This window comes from Hevea brasiliensis, chromosome 9 (assembly GCF_030052815.1).
Source record: "Hevea brasiliensis isolate MT/VB/25A 57/8 chromosome 9, ASM3005281v1, whole genome shotgun sequence".
NCBI classification, from domain to species: Eukaryota; Viridiplantae; Streptophyta; class Magnoliopsida; order Malpighiales; family Euphorbiaceae; genus Hevea; species Hevea brasiliensis.
In genome coordinates, this window is record NC_079501.1 from 29,269,716 (window position 1) to 29,289,064 (window position 19,349).

The 19,349-nt window shown below is 33.2% G+C and overlaps 2 protein-coding genes and 1 pseudogene across 2 annotated transcripts; 2 read left to right on the forward strand and 1 right to left on the reverse strand.

Annotated features, from left to right (window-relative positions):
• Window positions 1-4,164: 4,164 nt before the first annotated feature.
• Window positions 4,165-8,417, reverse strand: LOC110656980 (uncharacterized). Its single transcript, XM_021813995.2, has 9 exons — window positions 8,117-8,417; window positions 7,757-7,905; window positions 7,452-7,506; window positions 7,129-7,186; window positions 6,704-6,798; window positions 6,486-6,589; window positions 6,052-6,180; window positions 5,647-5,682; window positions 4,165-5,495 (listed from the first exon to the last, which is right to left on the reverse strand). Exons 2-9 carry the CDS (start codon window positions 7,894-7,896, stop codon window positions 4,718-4,720), a joined length of 1,395 nt encoding a protein of 464 aa, XP_021669687.2. The 5' UTR covers window positions 7,897-7,905; window positions 8,117-8,417; the 3' UTR covers window positions 4,165-4,717.
• A 1,939-nt stretch (window positions 8,418-10,356) lies between these two features.
• Window positions 10,357-11,101, forward strand: LOC110656960 (thaumatin-like protein). The gene has a single exon (XM_021813976.2). The coding sequence runs from the start codon at window positions 10,357-10,359 to the stop codon at window positions 11,098-11,100; it is 744 nt and encodes a 247-aa protein (XP_021669668.2). The 3' UTR covers window position 11,101.
• Window positions 11,102-13,601: 2,500 nt separating this feature from the next.
• LOC131182866 (F-box/LRR-repeat protein At3g48880-like) lies at window positions 13,602-15,234 on the forward strand (annotated as a pseudogene).
• Window positions 15,235-19,349: the final 4,115 nt, after the last annotated feature.

Sequence of the window (19,349 nt, forward strand, 5' to 3'; positions counted from 1 at the left end):
CAAGCAAAACCGCACTGTGGGCTCTTTACCGATCTCCCCTCCTCACTGAAGAATTGGAAAAATTGTTTCTTCATGTTAAGGAGCAAGATTCCGAACGGCTTTGAGGGGATCCCATGGAGTTGGCAATACCTGGTTGCTCCAACCCCGAAGAAGATCGCCCTGAGTAAGGACGAAGGCGCCATGGTAATGGAGCTGAAGGATCAGGCGGCCACTCAGAAGTTCTCCTGCTTAGAGGCAGTGATGGCCGAACTGCACCATTGGATGATGCTGCTGGTTACTGGCGAAGAATACGACCTTCAGCTCTCTGACCTTGGCCCTGGTACTTTCTATATCTCTGATCTCTAGGCCTTAGCGAACTCACTGAATTTCCTTTATGCAGGTATGGTGCGCAGTGAGGCTTCTAAAGAGAGCCGAAAGAATAAGAGGGAGGTCTCCAGGAAAGTGCGGGAAATGAAGCGCGCCGAGGCCTCACAGACGCTAAGGCATGATTCAGGAGAGGTGCCGGGAGGCTCGTCCCGACCCTCAAGACAGCCGGTCCCTGAAATAGAAATAGCTCAGTCTCCCCCTCGACAAGAAGAGCCACCGCCTCCACCTGCTCCTTCGAATGCGAAAGGTGATCCTTCCCAACCCACTGTGAAGACCTTGTCTCTTGGTGCCCAGGTCCTTTTTCATACTTTGGAGAAGAATCGCTATGTCCAGGAGAACCCGGGTTTGGCCAAGGTTCTGGGTGCTAACATATGCCTTCAGGAGGATCGAAACAGGCTAACCCCGGGTAGCATTGATGATCTCTTGGCCCAGACGATGAGTTTGAGCGTAGAGAGCTTGGTAAACCAGCATATAATCAGGGAAAAGGCTCATCTTCTGAGGCAGGAGATCCTGAAGGCGGTCCAGGATGTAGCTTTCGCCCGAGCTCAACTTTCATCTGCCCAGGACTATATAGCTAAAATTGAGAGTCGGATGAAATCCTATGAGGATAAATTAGTCGAGCAGGCTCATGAACTCGAAGAAGCTCGGGCGCTCCGAACTGCTGACGTCGCTCGCCTCACTGAAGAACTTAGAGTGAAAGAAGAAGAGGTAGTGACGAGGGAGGTCGGTGCTTATGTGAACGCCCACAGTGACCTTTTGGCCGAGCTCAGGAGACGTTATCCTGAGGAGGACTTCTCCTGGATGGTGGACCTGGCTCCTCGGGAAGAAGAGGAGAGTGAGGAGGAAACTGAGAGAGAGCAAGAGAATGAACGAAATGTATCAAGAGATCAGGCTGGGGGAGATTCTCTAGTCGAATGACTTGTAAACGCTTATTTTGGAATGAAATGAAGTCTTTAATTCAATTTCTTATTGAGATCGGAAAATGTCCAAATTGTATGAGTACTTAATTGTTTTGAACGCACTGGTCGGTAAACTTAAAAGCAATCATTGACTCAAGTATAAGAGGTCGGAAAAACATTTATGCATGAGATCGGTCTAAGTCGAAACCAAACATCGGGCAGAACTTTAGATCATTAAAATTAGAAACTTGATTTAACTTTTTAAGCTCGAAAACACCATTAAGTCAGAATGCAACCTTAACTTTATTAAATAATTTTCCACAATATTTATAAGGGAGAGATCGGAAATAAGACCGGATGACACGGAGACCTGATGTTGGTTTGATTTCCTTTGACAAGAGATCGGAAATGTGATTGAATGGCGTGGGGGACCGGGTGTTAGTTTGATTCCCTTTATGGAGATTTGATATTGGTTTGAGAGATCGGAAATGTGATTGGATGGTGCGGGAGACCCGCCATCGATTTGAACCTCTCTTATAAGAGATCGAAAAATAATCAATTAAGTGCGGGATCGGTTTGTTTCATGATCGAGCAATCGATGTGTTCGGAAGAGTCATGTGATAAAAGACGTCGGCTAAGAGTCAACCTTAAAGTCCCTTAACTTCGGTGATCGGTCAAAATATAGTGTCGACAATTATATTTAATAATTATATATTACATTTGTTTAGGAAATACAGAAAAAAATTTAAAATGTTAATCTTTCTCTTTTTTAAAAAAATTAAAAATTAATGGGAATATTACCTTTAATAATTAGACATATTTTTAAAAAAATAATCATTAATTTTTTTATAAAAATTCAAATAACTCTTAATGTTTGATTCTAATTTGAAGCAAATATTTTAAGAGAAATTAAACTTTCAGGCATGGCAATAATATTTATTGAATTTTGAAATTAAACGTATTGGGTTGACAAATCATCAGCAATCAAATACTAAATTTAATTGTGGTAATTATGTTTAAAAATATTTGACTAAATAATTTTAATTTTTATTTAAAGAAAGATTTATCATTTATAAATATAATTTAAAATTGTCACTTAGCAAAATGTAATGAATTTAAAAGCCTATGTCAGCACAAAAAAGAAATTAATATACATATTAAAAAATATATATATATATATATATTTATAGAATTTTTTTTATGTATTATATTACTTAATACTTTTAAACAAAATATAAAAACACTATTAAAATTTATACAAATATAACTTAATAAATATTAATTTTTATTTTTAAAATAATTAATATATATATATATATATATATATATATATATATTATTTCTAAAATAATAAAAATTCTTACAACGCTCGGAAAAAACGACTAATTGTTTAACATAAAAAAGGGTCATATTTAGTTATAAAAAAATGTTGCTTTTTCATGGGGACACTAGAGATAAGAACCACGTTCTATAGTCACTCCTTGCTTCCTAAATATGAAGCCATGCAGGGTCCTACTCAAGGACTACTTATTTGTGCTTTCAATGAACTTTCTAATTGATAAATGATGAAGGCTTTAATTGCTAACCACCCACATATTAATAATTGATAGTTTAAATAATGCAAAAATTCTTAATATGTAGAGTCATATAGTGAATAATAATTCAATGATTATTATATAAAATAAATTACTTGTTAAAAATATAATTATAAAAATTAAATAAACTCAATATAAAAATGGAAAGCATAATAAAATAATAATTTGTTATGACATTATTAATTATAATGAATCACTATAATTAACAAAACTCATAATACACTTTGTCCTAAGCATAAATTAAAACATAGAAGACATAAGTTCAATCCCAATGATGGTTATTTTATTAATTATGGAGCCAATGATTGCCTTTTTATTTTTTTTCTTCATGTTTTTAGTTGAAAGTGGGAAGTAAAATACTAAAAGCTTATTCATATAGATCTTTCTACATTTTGGCCAAAACGGGGATTGTAAAAAAAAAATTCAAATGTAAAAATTGAAAATGGGTATAGTTAACTAACGTGTTAAATTTCGGGGCATCGCATTGGGCCTTCATGAAATTGGGCTACCTTTGGCACCTTAACCTTTTCAAATTAATTTTCATCCCCCACTCGGTCACTCACACTCACTCCAACAGTATGCATAGCACTCAGATTGGTAGGAGGTTAAGTAGTTAACATTCCCATCAAAATGCCAGAATCAATAGTTTGAACACATTAATCAGGCATCAATTCCAATTGAAAAATGAATATGAGCTAAACATCAATTCTGAGAACAAAGGTCACTGCACAATCGACATTAACCATCATTATTCACAATTATAGAACAATGTACATTTTTGGTGACTGGGATGCCCAGTTGGCAATGGCCCCACGACACCCAGAGGTTAGTCTGTTGAAAGAACTGTGATTTTCCAGAGTTTAATGATCTTGAAATTTGGTTTGTCATACTAGTTGAAGGTAACATGTTTCAAGTAATTCAACAGCATCAACCCTCTTTAGACATGGCCAGAGTCTGGTTCCGGGCTGTGGCTAGAACAGAACTGAACTGGAACGTTGAGTCCCGATTCTTGGCTGTTTCAGTTTGATTCAAGGGCAATTTCAGTTCCAATTCAAGGGCTGAATCAATTCAACAATTGAAATACTTTCTCTCTCCTTTTTTTTTTTAAAGAAATTGGTGGGTTGTTCTGGTTCGGTCCGTTTCAAGTTTCAAAGTACTAAATACTAGGTGTGGGACTGGTCCCAAGCCAATACCGTTCCAATTTGGGCTTATGATCTGTTGACCGGTTCTAGTCACCAATTTGACCGGACCTTGGCCCATGTCTATCCTTCTTCATGCCAACTAGGACAGTACGAAATATTACAGACATGAAAAGCTCTTATTTCTTTAGAAAATTTCATTGAAAAAGTCTAATCTAGCAATTATGCGAGTCCTCAGGGTAATTAAAACACAAAAATACAGAGGCTTACTTTTGTCTGAATTTGATCCATGAAACACAGGAGAAGATATTGACAAACTCAACCACTTAATTTCTTTAATCACCTCAAGGTATTTACCATTGCGTTTGCAAAAAGTTCGATATTTGGAGCAGCACTTGCAGGAACTGAGTTGCCACATTTACCAGCAGCCGCATCCCTCTCCATATCAAATGCATAGTCCAGTTGTCTTCTTAGAGATTTGACAGCGAGAGAAGAACCAGGCTTATGAAAGAAAGAAAGAAAACCCTGCTTCCCATTTAGAATATCTGCATTATTGATATCTTCACTAGTAGCATTTGTACATGAGATCTTCCATGATGGTGTACAGGTGACATCAGAAGAGTTATTGAGACCACCCTCTTTGTAAGCCCTCTTTCTTATAATAGAAGGAGTATTTTTAAATGTCCTTGCTGAATTCCTCAATATAGATTCAGGACTATTACCACTGACAGGTATATCGAGCACAGTTTCTAGGAGTAGAACAAGAAAATGGACTATTTGCATGCAAAACATGATGATGTCCAATAGAAGGATCAGCACCATCTAAGTTAGTAACCAAGTCCTTTGGCTGGGCTGACTCGTGATGGATACAGCGCTGGTTTCTGTCCACTGGTTGTATATGCATATTCATTTTGTGAAATTTGCTTTCCTTTTCAATTACACTCCTGTCTCCTCCAGTTGCAGAAGTAAATGAATATGAATTTTCAGTTTCATTGCCGAATTCTGAATGCAAAACACCTAATTCATGACCACTAAGCCTGTTAGGGGATTTGGCTGAATTGAGGGGGAAGGGAAGAACAGCCTCAAGGGCACTGCTCTTGTTTCTTCTACATCCGATCATTGCACCACAACCATTTGCACCTCTGTCATCAAAATGTATTCCATTCATCAGTTCATCTATCTCAACTGAAGAATCAGAAGTTCCTACCATACCATATTTTGCTTCTAGTTGGTTTTGTCCTCCATTAGCGAGTCCACAGAGCAACTCTGCAGTACCCATGTCACCACTACACATCAACCCCATCCTTCCATGAACAGAGACTAATTCATCAGGATTCTGTCTTTCTTCCTTCACCTCTTTGCTGTCTGTTTTCATTGCACAACTGCAGAAATTGAGAGAACCAACTTTACACAGATCCTCTGCATAAGCAGGGGAATTTGAATCCAACTTCTTCTTCACTATGCAATTCCAGTGATTTTTTATTGCATTATCAGTCCTGCCAATTTCCATAAGATATAATATTAAACCATAAGACGAATGCATTAATATATTCAAAATTTTGCTGGGTTTGTAAGAGCAATAATACATTATATTTCCCATAATGCAATCTATCGGGGAAAACTTCAAAGGTGCAGTCATATACATACAATGCAGTTAAGAAATTTGAGTGCCAAAATGATAACCTGAAAAAACAAAGATCTAAATTACATGAGGAACTCTGAGCGCAAGAATTAAGTAAGATTTAATCATCTGATGATAATAACCTAGTTGAGAATCCAATATAAACTCTTTTCACTATTTGCCATAACTCTTGGGAAATTTGCAAATATTAAGAAAAGAACTGTTAAAATATAAAATATTTACTGGCATTTTCAAGTCAAAATTTTACTGGCATTTTCAAGTCAAATTCCAAACAATAAGTATATCATCCAGATTAATCTGAAAGTGATACCTTGTTTATGAACCAAAAAAATGATATTTCAGACAGATGCTTTACATTGAATATTATCAAAAATAATATTATCTGGAAAGCATTAATTCACAATGTATACCTTCCAGGCAGAAACCTTGCTATCTCTGTCCACTTGTTCCCATATATTTCATGGTAGTAGGTAAGAGTCAACTCCTCTTCTTCTGTCCATGAAGATCTCCTTATAGCCGGGTCTAAGTGGTTGTGCCACCTGAAAACCGAAGTATTAAAAACACAGATATACAAAAGGAGATCCTCCAAAAGACAACAAGAGCACTGTTTGTTCAAATTCACTAGATCCCATAATACAAATTGTTCAGGAATTACTCACTCAATCCTGTAGTTGAGAGCCCAAGAATACTTTTTTATATTTCTAATGCAAATGTATGCCTTGGATGACATCGAAACGATCTAATGAAGCAAAATCAACATAGACCACCCAACACAAATGAAAAAAATGAAAGACCAGTGCCTAACTGAGCTTTGATGAGCTAACTATATATTTCTACCATTTACCTTTCCCTGCATTGCTTGCCTAGGCGACCTGGCAAGGACCTTGCCATAACAGACCATTTCCTTGGACCATACCTTCTGACTGACTCTATGATACAGTCATCCTCCTGAAAGTCCAAACAAGAAATAAAAAGCCTTCACTAAATGTATGATAAAGTCAACAATGTTCCTGGCCAGGAAAAGCAAAATATTAAAACATGCAAGAAAAATTTAATTTGCACCTCTTTTGTCCAAGTTCCTTTGACAATTGCAGGATTAAGAACCCTATTCCAGCGAGTAAAGCACTGAGAAACCGTCCTTTGGGGAAGACACTCAGCTGAGAAAATATAAAATTGATCAAATCATCCACTTTAGATGTGATAGTAAACAATTTGTTTAGGGTATGCATTAATATTATAAAAACTATAGAAGAATTAAATAGCTATAATTTTGTTCATCATGGACGGTCCTGCACTCAGTAAAATTCACAATAAACACCTTTCAGTTTTGAGCACCACTTCCTGTAGCCGCGCTGTTATCCATTGAAACAGTTAGGCAGTTACCAAGAATGATTAAATCATTACACCTTAAGGTAAATGTAAAAAGGTTATTGACTGATGCTAATCGGATACAAAACCACAAAATAAAGAAGTCCAGGAGCACCCACCTATTTTTCTCCATTTCTTCCCATGGAACCTTCTAACTGATTCCGTAAGAATATAATCCTGTGCATCAAAATCCTTGAGGTTACAAAAGTTGAAAACTCTCTGCAAATGCAAGCTTCTATCTCATAAATAAGATACTATGATGTTACACCATTACTGTTGCAGCTTGTTTCTTCCTGAACTACCAGTGACTAAATCAAATAGAGCTAACCAAAACTCAATCACATCAAATTTTCGATGAATACCCTAAGTATAGTTTATATTACATTGAAAACTGTAGAATACAGCCTTTAGAACCAAATTGGATTGTACAGTGATGACTAACCTCTTCTTCCGTCCAGTGTCCTTTAGTTGACCGTCGAGTTGGTCCAGTTGCCCTCCTACAAACATCGAAACAACAATACTTAAACAATTTATCCAGAGTAAAGAAGATGAATGACCAAAATACCAAAATAAGCATTATCCGCATTGAATTCTTCTTATTAATCACAATGTAGATCCCTTGACTCAACCAACAAAGCCCCAATTATTACCAATAGGAATCACCTACATGAGGAAACCACATGATTTCTATACAATCAATCTAGCGGATGGATTTCTCTAAAATAGTAGAAACTGCAATGAGCCTACCCTTGAAAAGAAACTGATCTAGGAAAAGCAGCGCCACGAGTTCCAAAATAAACTGAACAAGGAGGAGCATCTATGACTTGGTCTGCAGAATCTACATCATACAATTCCTCCTCCTCCTCCTTAACTTTCATCACCATCATCGTCTCCCCCTGAAACAAATACCCAATTGCAATGACTATTTATGTTCCATCCTTTCTCATATTAATTTCACAAAAATCGAACAATTCCGTTCCTTTCTGTCTTGTTTTTTCCCCAACATTTTCTCGGTAAACAAAAAGAGAAAAATATTACCACAAATCAAATAATCAAATCCAATGCCAAACAAGCACCTATTGGAGCACAAAAAACAAAAAAGCTTACCTCTTTCAACGAAAACTGTGTAAAGACCCAAGAGAATGTAGGAAGAGTTATAGCAGCAACAAGCAAACGGAACTTCAATTCGGATCTTTCTCAGAAGAGGAAAGTTTTGATCGCAATTTGGTGAGGATTTGCTACGGAGAGATTGAGAAACAGGAAGTAGCGGGAAAGCGAGCTTCTTTGAGAGAGAGAGCAGAAATGGGAGTGTTTGTAACCGCTTTGCTTGTTCGTTTTAAACGGTTATAGCTTACGTTACAAGTTTCACGCCCAGCCTGCTGCAGCTTATGCTAGAAGCCATTGACTCCTGATGGCACCATCACTAATGACGTTTGGGTATTTGCCTTCAGGTTGGTTTATATAACTCATAATAAAATAAAATAAAAAATTATTATTTAATCTATTTATTAAAAAAAATTAATGATTTATTTTTATATTTTAAAAATATATATTAATTAATTTCTAAATTTTAATATTTTAGACATTTCTGTCCCTTTATTTATTTTTTTTAACTTTTACTATTAATAATAAATATTTTAGTCTTTAAATTTTTACGATAAAAATATTTTCATCCATATTTTATTATTATTATTAATATTTTTATTTCTCATTGGTTGCTTTTTATTCTAAATATATAAAAAAATTAAATAATTAATGAAATCAAATGTAAAAAATCACATTATATATTTCAAAGAATATAAAACTTAAATAATTAATTTTGATATCATCAAGGGATGAAATATTAATTTATTTTAAAATAAAATTATGATCATTGCATAGAAATTATATAAAATATTATTTAAATTATAAAAATTATCATAATAATAAAAATAATTAAAAAATAAATATTTATTAAAAAAAATAAATATATAATATATAAATAAATTAATTTATAAATGGTAAGAGCTACACTTTGCGTTAAATGCCAAGGGACGGTTTTAAGAAAAAGTTTCTCGGCTTTTTATATATATATATATATATGTCTTGATAGATTAATGATTAAAGGCGTTTCCTTGGTTATTGATGAAATAAAGGCATTGCCGCTCTCTGCTATCCGAATCTTGTGCGTCTGGCTTACTAGGTAAATTATTGGGTGCATTCGGGTTTACTAGAAGATAATATATTATATATTTATATAAAAAATAATTATATAATAAAAATAAAAAAATAAAATTTATTATTTTATTAATAAAGAGATCTTTGTATAAAGGCTGGGGTTTTATTTTATTTTCTAAGCTTTTAGTGTTTGGGCTTCAACCTTTTACATGTTCTGGGCTTGTCTCTAAAGTGTTATAGATAGGTTTCCTTTTCTTATTAAGCTATTGGCCGTAATTATATGCTTTGTACTCTCTGCCTTTCAAGGCCTTTTTAATGCATTTGCTTACCTATGAGCAAAAAAAATAAAAAAATGAAGCTAATCTCATGAATAAATTATTTTGATAACTGTATTGACACTTTTTTTTTATTTGATTATTAAGAATTAAGTTTAAAATTTTATAATTTTAGAAATGATTTTATTAATATTAAATTAAAATTTGTTAATAGATGAAGAATTAAGTAATTTTAGGGAAAGCACTAAAATTTGAGTTGACTAAGAGTTATGCCCAAATGTCATAGCCATTTTCTAGCCCATATCTCAGCAATGTGTAATGAAGATCACATTTGGGGTCCAATCAGAAATCAATGAGCCAAAAAGTTTTCATAGGTTTATATTTATCTTCTGTTAATTCCTCAAATTAATGTTAAGAGTGTTTGGTACGAGATTAATAAAAGAGTAATTATTAGTCTTGTAATTTTCCTGGCTTAAAAAAAGAAAACTTTCCTGGAATCCAGATTTTTCTTTTTTAAGCCTTCTTGCTCCCATAGTGTTACTATATTAACCTTGCAGAATTTTTTTAAAACTCTCTAAAATTATAAATGAATCGAGTCGAATTGAGTTTTGAAAAATTTAATTAATATACTTTATCTCAATATCAAAAACGATAAATCCAAAATACACTCGATTACGATAACCGAATACAAAAACACAATACTACAATTCATCGTGTATTTTCATGGAAAAGAGCAACGAGGGACGTACAACTCCCATTTTAGACTCGTATTCGATCAAGTCAAGCCGAACCATAGCATAACAATAATATAACATCATCATCTCTCAATTTTTCTTAATAACCAAAACGGCTTCACGCAATTAATCAGCCCATCTCATCATCATGCCCTACACCAAAACACATCACCACCATTATATGTATCTCTCTCCCTTCGCATTTATTTCTTCATCCCCACCACCACACAACAAAACCTCATTGCCCAAAATAGTGAACTTCCTTGAATCCCTGCCTGCACTTTCCTTCCTTTTTGCCACCTTTTACTTCACCCTTGCCAATGCAGCCACGTTTGACATAACCAACAGATGCCCTTACACAGTGTGGGCGGCTGCCTCACCTGGCGGTGGCAGGCAACTCAGCACCGGTGAGACATGGACTATCGGTGCTGATCCTGGCACTAAAGAGGCACGCATTTGGGCACGAACCAATTGCCAATTTGATGATTCTGGGAATGGCAAGTGCGAGACTGGTGACTGCAATGGGCTTCTAGTTTGCCAAGGCTATGGTGCAGCCCCTAACACCCTAGCTGAATACGCACTAGACCAATATGAACACAAAGATTTTATCGATATGTCTTTGATTGATGAGTTTAATGTTCCTATGGAGTTTAGTCCAGCTTCAGGAAGTTGCACCCGAGTGATCAAATGCACTGCAGATATATTAGGGCAGTGTCCTAATGAATCGAAGGTCTCTAGAGGATGTAATGGTCCATGCCCTGTGTTCAAGACTGAGGAACATTGTTGCAATTCTGGCAACTGTGGCCCTACAGATTTCTCTAGGTTTTTCAAGGATAGGTGCCCAGATGCTTACAGTTACCCTAAGGATGACCCTACAAGTTTGTTTACTTGCCCTACTGGTACTAGCTATGAGGTTATATTCTGACCTTGAAGCAAACTGCAGTAATTAATGGAAATACTTTATAGTTATATAATTTAGTAATAATTTAAAATAAGTGAACTTATAGTGGCTAGCTTCTTCATCACATGTAGTATTGTGCAAATATGTTATGTAATTTGAGCTGCAATAATTGACATATATAGAGGTATATTTTATAAACTTCTTTTTCTACTTTGATAATTAATTAATTTACGAATTAATTAATATTCTATTCCATTTTATTAATTCTTTCTTCATTTTTATTTTATTGATAGGTGTTTTAAGAGTATATATCTAATTACTTTAAGCGATACTATTTCACATTGATTTAAGATAAAGTATTTATATCATATATAAGATTTGAAAAAACCTCCTCCTCTTAAACTAACTTTTGAGTGGTGTTAAGACTGATTTATTTTCTAAAAATTCATAAATTTGGGTTTATATATATATATTGGAAATAAGGGAGTTTGGTCATTAAGAAATATTGAGCGGAAATTAAAAGTAGCTCCATGGTAATTATTTTTTATCGTAATGGATTAAATCCAGCAATGTAAAATATAAACTTTAATCAAATAGTAATGATGAAAATTGTGATGCTAATTAAAAAAAAAAAAAGCAAATTCAAAAGTGTCAGCAATGAATTAGTCGAATAACAATATGTCATTTTAGGATGATCATAGATAAATTTATAATTTCTCTAATTAATTTTAAGTTATGAATAATATGAAAATCTAAATGATTTTTATTATAAACTCCTGATTTGATTGGGGTAAAAAGCTTTAAGGTTTAAATCATTGATGGGGTAGAATGTTGGCCTCCCTACAACACATTGATTTGAGATGAGATGTTTGAGCTATATATAAGATTTGGGTAAATTTTCACATTTTAAACTAGCTTTTAGAGTAGAGTTAGAAGTGTTTAAGCTATATATAAGATTTAGATAAACTCCATCTTCTGAAGCTCGCTGAATGCTAAGTCAATTTAAGAAACACTTATTTCTATTGCTTTAACTATAAGAATCCTACTTTGTTTGAAATTTTTCTTGGCTTAATATATAGGTAAATTATTCAATATATTTAGTGTATTAAAATAAATATTACACTAAATATTCATATGAAACAAAAGCAGTTAAATTTTAAATTTATGAAGATGAGACTTACATTGTCATGACCCAAATTCTGGGTCGGACCGGCACTAGGATTTGTGTCAGCATAAGGCCCAGTAGTAAGTCTAATTATTCGTAGCCCAACTATAATGTCCATAATTATAGTTTAATTTTTAAGAAAATAAACAGACAGAATCCGATCATAAATTTCACTATCCAACGGGGAGTTTTTAGCTCACCGGACTTGTAAGCACAATAAATTCAAATATGGGGAGCTCAGCCCACCCTCACAATCCTCAAGCAAATAAGTATAATCCAATTGGAGCTTAGCTCTCTTATACAAGCAAAATCACATAATAATTTTACGACACCCAGCTGAATAAGTTATTACAATTCCAGAAAAGTCTATTATACTACTGGTACATGCGGAATTCTAGAGTATAAAACAAGGAAATAAAAATACATTGAAACTACTTCTGGTAAACCTGTGAGAAAGAAAGCAGATTAATCTCAAAGAGCCCTCCTGTCACCTGAGGAAAAATAGTTGAATATGAGTGAGCATTCGACTCATAGAGTAAAATATTGATTTTAAATATAATTTCTATAGCTACTAAGCCTAATGCAATCCTATATATGAAAATGCAATATACACACATATTTTCAAACAAGACACAGCCCCTCCTGGACCTACCAAAACCTAAGTACTCAGACAATTCAGTTATAAGACTTAAAATTAATATTTTTTAAAAATCATCCAAATCAAATTCAAAAATTCTATAAACGTGCCCTATAGTCCTTAACGATGCATTTAAGCTATTGCAAAAGGAATCATAATTTTCTGGCTACCCATAAATATTTTATGAATTTTATTCTAAACTAGACATTAGGCAAATAAGGTAATTTTGAGTTCGGGTTTATCTATGCCAATTCTGACACCTGTAGGGCATCCGGGGCATCTAAAAATGATGGAATGAACTATAATATTGACCCACTTCTTAAGTGGGTCCGACAGCTAGTCTGTTCGGTTAAAAAATGCAGTACCAATCAATGGTAGAATTTTCGCAAATCGAGGATACCTACGCAAAGCCCAAGGCACCAGGAGTTAGAATATAATTTTCATTTAATTAAATAGACTCATTAAAGACCCAAAAATATTGCAAATTTCGTGAGACCCATCGAAATTTCGATATCAAAAAAATTTAAATTTTATATCGTTACAAAGCTCTCGCTGAGTAGAGCATGCTGGTGGTCTCGGAATTTCCGTGGGGTTTCCGGATTGGGAGAAATTTAGCCTAAAAGTTGAAATGAGCTAAAATTTCGCAGACTTAATTCTAACAAACCGTAAAATGAAAATTTGTGTTCTAGGTGTCTTTGAAAAACTCTCAAGGAGTAGAACAAAATGGACACAAAATCCGATCTGATTGGTGGCCGGATTAATGGGAATCAGGCCTGGACGCTCAAACGGGGTGCGTGAAAGGAGGGAGCTTTGGGGCAAAAATTTAGCCAGCTGGAGGTGTGGCCAATGGCAAGGAGGGGAGCTGGCATGTGGGGGAGGGCTGGGGGTGGTTGGCCGGCAGTGGGGGAGGGAGGAGAGAGAGGAAAAAAAAGAAGAGAGAGGGAGGGTGTCGGTCGCACGAAGGGAGAGGAGAAAAAGAAGAAGAAGAAAAAGAAGAAGAAGAAGAAGATCGGTCCAATTCGGTCCAGTTCGATTCAGGACTCATGAAATTCAATTTTAATTTTGTCCTGGGACTCAAAATAACGCCCGAAAATTCTGAAAAAATTACAGAAAATTAAGAAAAAACTATATAATCAAAATATATATTTAAATTTGCCACATACTCTTTAAATTAATTTTTAAAAATCGATAAAATTAATTGTTTTGAAAAATAAAACCCGATTTTTGAAAACTTGAAAATTCAAATTAATTACTATAATATTTAATGTATTAAAATATTATAATTTACACATAAAATAATTATTTAAAAATTTAGAGTGTTACATACATTTTTAAGGTGAAGGTACATATATACCATAGACACAATAATTTGTTTAATATATAGGGTGTTCAATTGATTTCCTATTAATAAAAATATATTTTCCATTAAAAAAAGTTTAATATTTAAATTTTGAGAATTCAATTTTAAAAAATATATAAATATATAAAAGTAATTTGAGAAAAATAAAAAGATCAATTGACTTCTTTTTATTATCGCAGATCATCTTATTGATGATTGTATTTATTGGCAATTATTATATACTTCAGGTAAATCCAACTCTCTATAAAGACAATCGCAGTCAACCTTTATATATACTAATGTAATCTAATTGTATGTTTTCATGAAGCTTTTTTTTTTTTTTTTTTTTTTTTTTTTACTGATGTTTTCATGATGCTGAGCACCATGGATTTGGTTTCAAGCATGTCTCCCGTTTGCCCTTTGGCGTGCTGCATGTTGCCATTGATAATCCAAGAGATCTCAGTGATTCACCGGATAATTGGCCAAGTTTGAGGTTAATGCAAACATTGAACTGGACATTGCGATTCTCAGTGGAACCAATAATCTGATGCGCTTGATTTTCCATTTTCATCTCATGCATACATTAAGGATGCACACTTGGTCTTTGCCGCCGAATGCCATCTAGGCAGGCTGAATTTTTGTACCTGTGCTGATCTCTTTTCTGCAGGTGTCCTAGCTGAAACAACTTATTCAGCCAGCTTGGAATCAAATCTCTTCGAATGGATTCTGTGGAGCCATCCAAAAGTTGAAAGACCTCGAGTCTCTTAACCTTCCGACAAATTATTTCCCTACTAAGATCCTGAAGATGATTGTTATAAGTTGTCCGAAGCTCACCAAACTCAAAGTAATGTGCCCTTTTGATCATGACAAAGAACTTGTTTATTTATCTGACAAAATCTTAAGGTCTTGAGTGTAAGGTGCACAATAGTGCACAACGATGCTTTGAGATTCACATTAAGCAAGTTTAGGATGCTGTGTTTCAAAAGCTTTGATCCCAGTCGTATAGAAAAAGTTTAGTGGAAATAAATCCTGAGGGAAACCCACTAACTGGAGAGTTTAGTGTGTGCATATTGGTTTAGTGGAGCGTACGTGTGTAGCGCTTATATGGGATTAACAGTCTTGATAAAATTATTTTGATCTTATCAAGATGCCAAGTTCCGACCCTAAGTATTGCGTGTGCGCATTTTAACTTTGACAAAAAAAGGAGACCTCAAGGGGTGAGCTGAGTGAGTGTCCCGGTATAACCCTAGCTGAGGTTCGCAAGTGAGTCAGGCATACTCAGGGATTGGTCTTTCGGGATTTCACATTAAATATGTGGAGTATGTGTGCATATCAGTTACATGAGATCAGAGATCTTGATAAAAAAAAATAAAAAAAGTGCATACTGGTTAGATAAGATCTATAAGTGATATGAATTAATTGAGCAAAGATTGGCAGATCAGAATTCAGGCCATAGAATCATTGTTCCCCTCTCGGAGGAGTTACTAATGCAACTTTTGTTATCGAGCATGTGGCTTTCCAAGTCAAGAATTACGCTTTATTTTTTTTTTTTTTTCAGACTGACAACTTTGAACTTCCATTGTAATGATATTTCCCTTGAAGAAAGAAAAGCTTAAAGAAAATGTCAATAACCATGCTACAATGGTGACCTCATGTTCGAGTACACATTTTGTTGTCTTGTGGGTGTTAATTTTAATTTTCTGGTGAGCTGAACAGAAATCATACAGGTGGAAAGACTGGGGCTCTCATGGGCCAGAGGGTGATTGTGGCAATGCCAATTGAGAAGATAATGATCCTGTCAGAAAATAACTTGAAAATTTGTCACCAACAGTAATGGGATCCACATCCACAAAGTGAATAATTAGTCAATCCATCATATTCTTCATCTGTACTGTATAAATACAGCTGCTATAATAATTATGTTTCCAAGAGATTATGGAATGAAAAAAACACATAACTTGTATAATATATAATCTTAGATGTTGACACCAATAAGCTTTTTGAAAATTTGAAATGATCAAAATATTGACTCTCCATTTAAGCAATATATTTCTTTGAATTGGTTGATTCATTAACCCTTAATCAATCTGTTTTCAAAGTGGAAAAAAAGAAAAATTGACTTTTTGGATTTGATAGGCGAGAAAATTGAAAAGTTAATAATGTGCTTGAAAGAAAGAAATGAAAGATACAATGAGTTTTAATTTCAGGGATACTGAAATCATTTTTAAACGGTTAGGTTTGAGTCTAAATCTCAGTTGGAGTTAATTATTATTATTATTTTTTTAATTTCATGGATATTTTGTATTTTTTTTATTGGCCTATCTGTAAAGAAAGATAAAAAATAAAAAAAAATACATGATAAGAATGATAGTTCCTTTTCTTATCAATTAGAGTTTGCCTTCATTGAGAAGCACTTCAATATTATTTATCCTGAATATACTAGGCCGATATGGGAGAGTACACTCTTATAATCGCCTCTCATGAAAGATGGTCGATAAAAAAAAAAGCATGGTTACATAATATCAAGATAATCCTCCCCTTTTTATAATGATTGCTATAATAGTAAAACTCTCATAAGATGGTTAATCTAAATATCTAAATTGTTATATTTTTTAAAAATAGGGGGAATTCAGAATAAGTATGACTAATATATTCTCTCAATTTCTCCAATAACTTTTAGTAGTTATTAGGGATTTGAACCCATAACTTCGGTTTTGATACTAATTATAGAATTGAATGCTTACCATTGTGTTAAAAGCTTAATTTATTAGTAGAGATGCATCTCCTACTCCTTATAGCATACATAGCAATCCAAGTGTATAAATTAAAAGGATTTGGATAGGATGTTGACCCACTGAACTATCTCCACGGTGACAATAATACCATTGAAAGTTCTTCTTAGTTAAAAGTAAAAAAAAAAAAAAAAAAAAATTCCTAAATTAAGTTACAAAATCACTTTTATTCTCACCGGATATAATTCTACCAAAGAAGGCAAAGATGCCTCACGACACAAAGAAATTATATGTATGAAGATATAGATCCCATCATTATCAAATCTGGCAGTGGGACCATCAATGTGAATTGTGAAGTTAAATACAGGACCCATTAGTATCTAATTTTGAGGCATCAACTATCAAGGAATGTTGCAACAACTACTTCATTGTTAAGCAAAGCCTGTTGGATAGCCCAAGCATCCAAGAAATATAACCCAAAAACAAATTAAAAAATTCACCTCTACCATGAAAAATTATTAAGCCAACTTTCTCAGTGTCAACAAGTGTGTTGTCATTAAATTGAAATTAATTCATAAATAAGAATCACCAATCAGGGTCATATTTTAAAGTCAAATTATAAAAATAAGTATAATTTTACTCTTTATCTCTATTATAAATATAATAAATATTTATACATTTTTCTAAAACTAATAAATTAGAGTAATTAGGTGAGATAAAGGAATTATTAGTACTATTTTATAAAAATGAGAATATTTAATCATTTTCTTAATTATTATACGAAATTCAAATGCAACAAATAAAAAAAGTCGAAAGAAATATTATTAAACTATAAATATTATAAATTTTACATTTAATTAAATAAAAAAAGTAAATTTAATATATATATATATATATATATTGTTTTATGTCTGCCCTATTAGTGCTGGCTTCATCCTCTTGACATAGACAGTATAGAAAGTTTTGAACTTTTGATCCATATGAGTTAAATTTTTGACAAAAATGCACAAGGAAAATTCGCTTGGGTCAGTGTGGACCGACCCTGCTTCAAAAAAAATCCTCAAGAAAGTGACATTTTTTTTATATGGATTCACCAAATAGCCCATACATTCTTAATAAAACAAACCCCAAATCAACAATATTTTTTTTAATTGGTCAAGTTTAATTATATGCAAATCTAAATTCTCATTCTCTAATTAAAAAAATTTATCTTAATTTGATTCATAAACAATAAACATCCTGTAGTTGATTTAGACTTTTTGGTACTAAAAGTTCTTTTTCTTAAATTTAAATAGTCATAATTTTATTTTAATGGAAATACTAAATTTATGTTGCTATCCTTATTGACCATTAGCTAATTTCATCTGCTATAATTAACCCATTACTAAAAACTTCATTTCCTTTTTCATTTCATTAATTTCTCCAGTAATTTTATATGTTCTTCAACTTTACTCTATATTAACTTTAATTTATTATTAAAAAAATTTTAAATTTTAATTTTATATCATAAAAAATCTCAAAATCTCGCAATAGTAAGTTTTCAAATTAAAAGATTCCTCTAAACTATTGTTCTGACGTCAACAAATATAACTTCAGCACTTTTCTAGTGAATAGTAAATCCTCTTATTCCCATAAAGCAAATCTTATGATAATATTGATATTTTTGTGATAAGTTTAAATAATAATTGAAATCGTCGATATTATTTTGAGTGTGAGAAAAAAAGAGATAAAAAAATAATTTTATTATTTTTTTAACTTAAAAAATCTACTATAATAAATTAAAGAAATTTTTGTGAAATAAAATTAAAATTTTAAAATTTTTTAAATAAATTAAAATTAAAGGGTAAAAATAAAATGTGAAACAAAATTTAATAACGAGCTATAAAATAACCCACATTTCTCTTAAAATATTCACTATTTGAAAGAATTCCCATGTACCCATCATTCGAATAATATACTAATAATTTTAACTAAAATCAATAAATAGTACACCCTGCCTAATAATTGGGTTGCCATGTTTTGATTGTTCAATGAGATTTTGCATCAAAAACTTGGAAGCAAGAACATGTGATGAATCCATGCATTTGAATGTAAAGGACGTGTGAGCCACTTGGTCACGCTGGTTGTGAAGCACGTGTCTGTAAATTTTACCCCAAAGTCTTGACAAATAATAATAGGTCCTTCAGCTTAATTATCAGAACCCAACTATGGGCAAATAAGAGAGGGAGAGATCCATCTGATTTCAAGTCAACTCTCGTCGCCTATGCTTTGTTTTAAATCAGCAATCAATTGGGTTATGATGAAAAGTCCAAGCTGTCCTTTGATGCATCAAATCAGAATCTACCTTCTACCCTGGTGTTCAGGTCAAGTTGGGCATGTTTCCATGTTTTTAAAATTGCA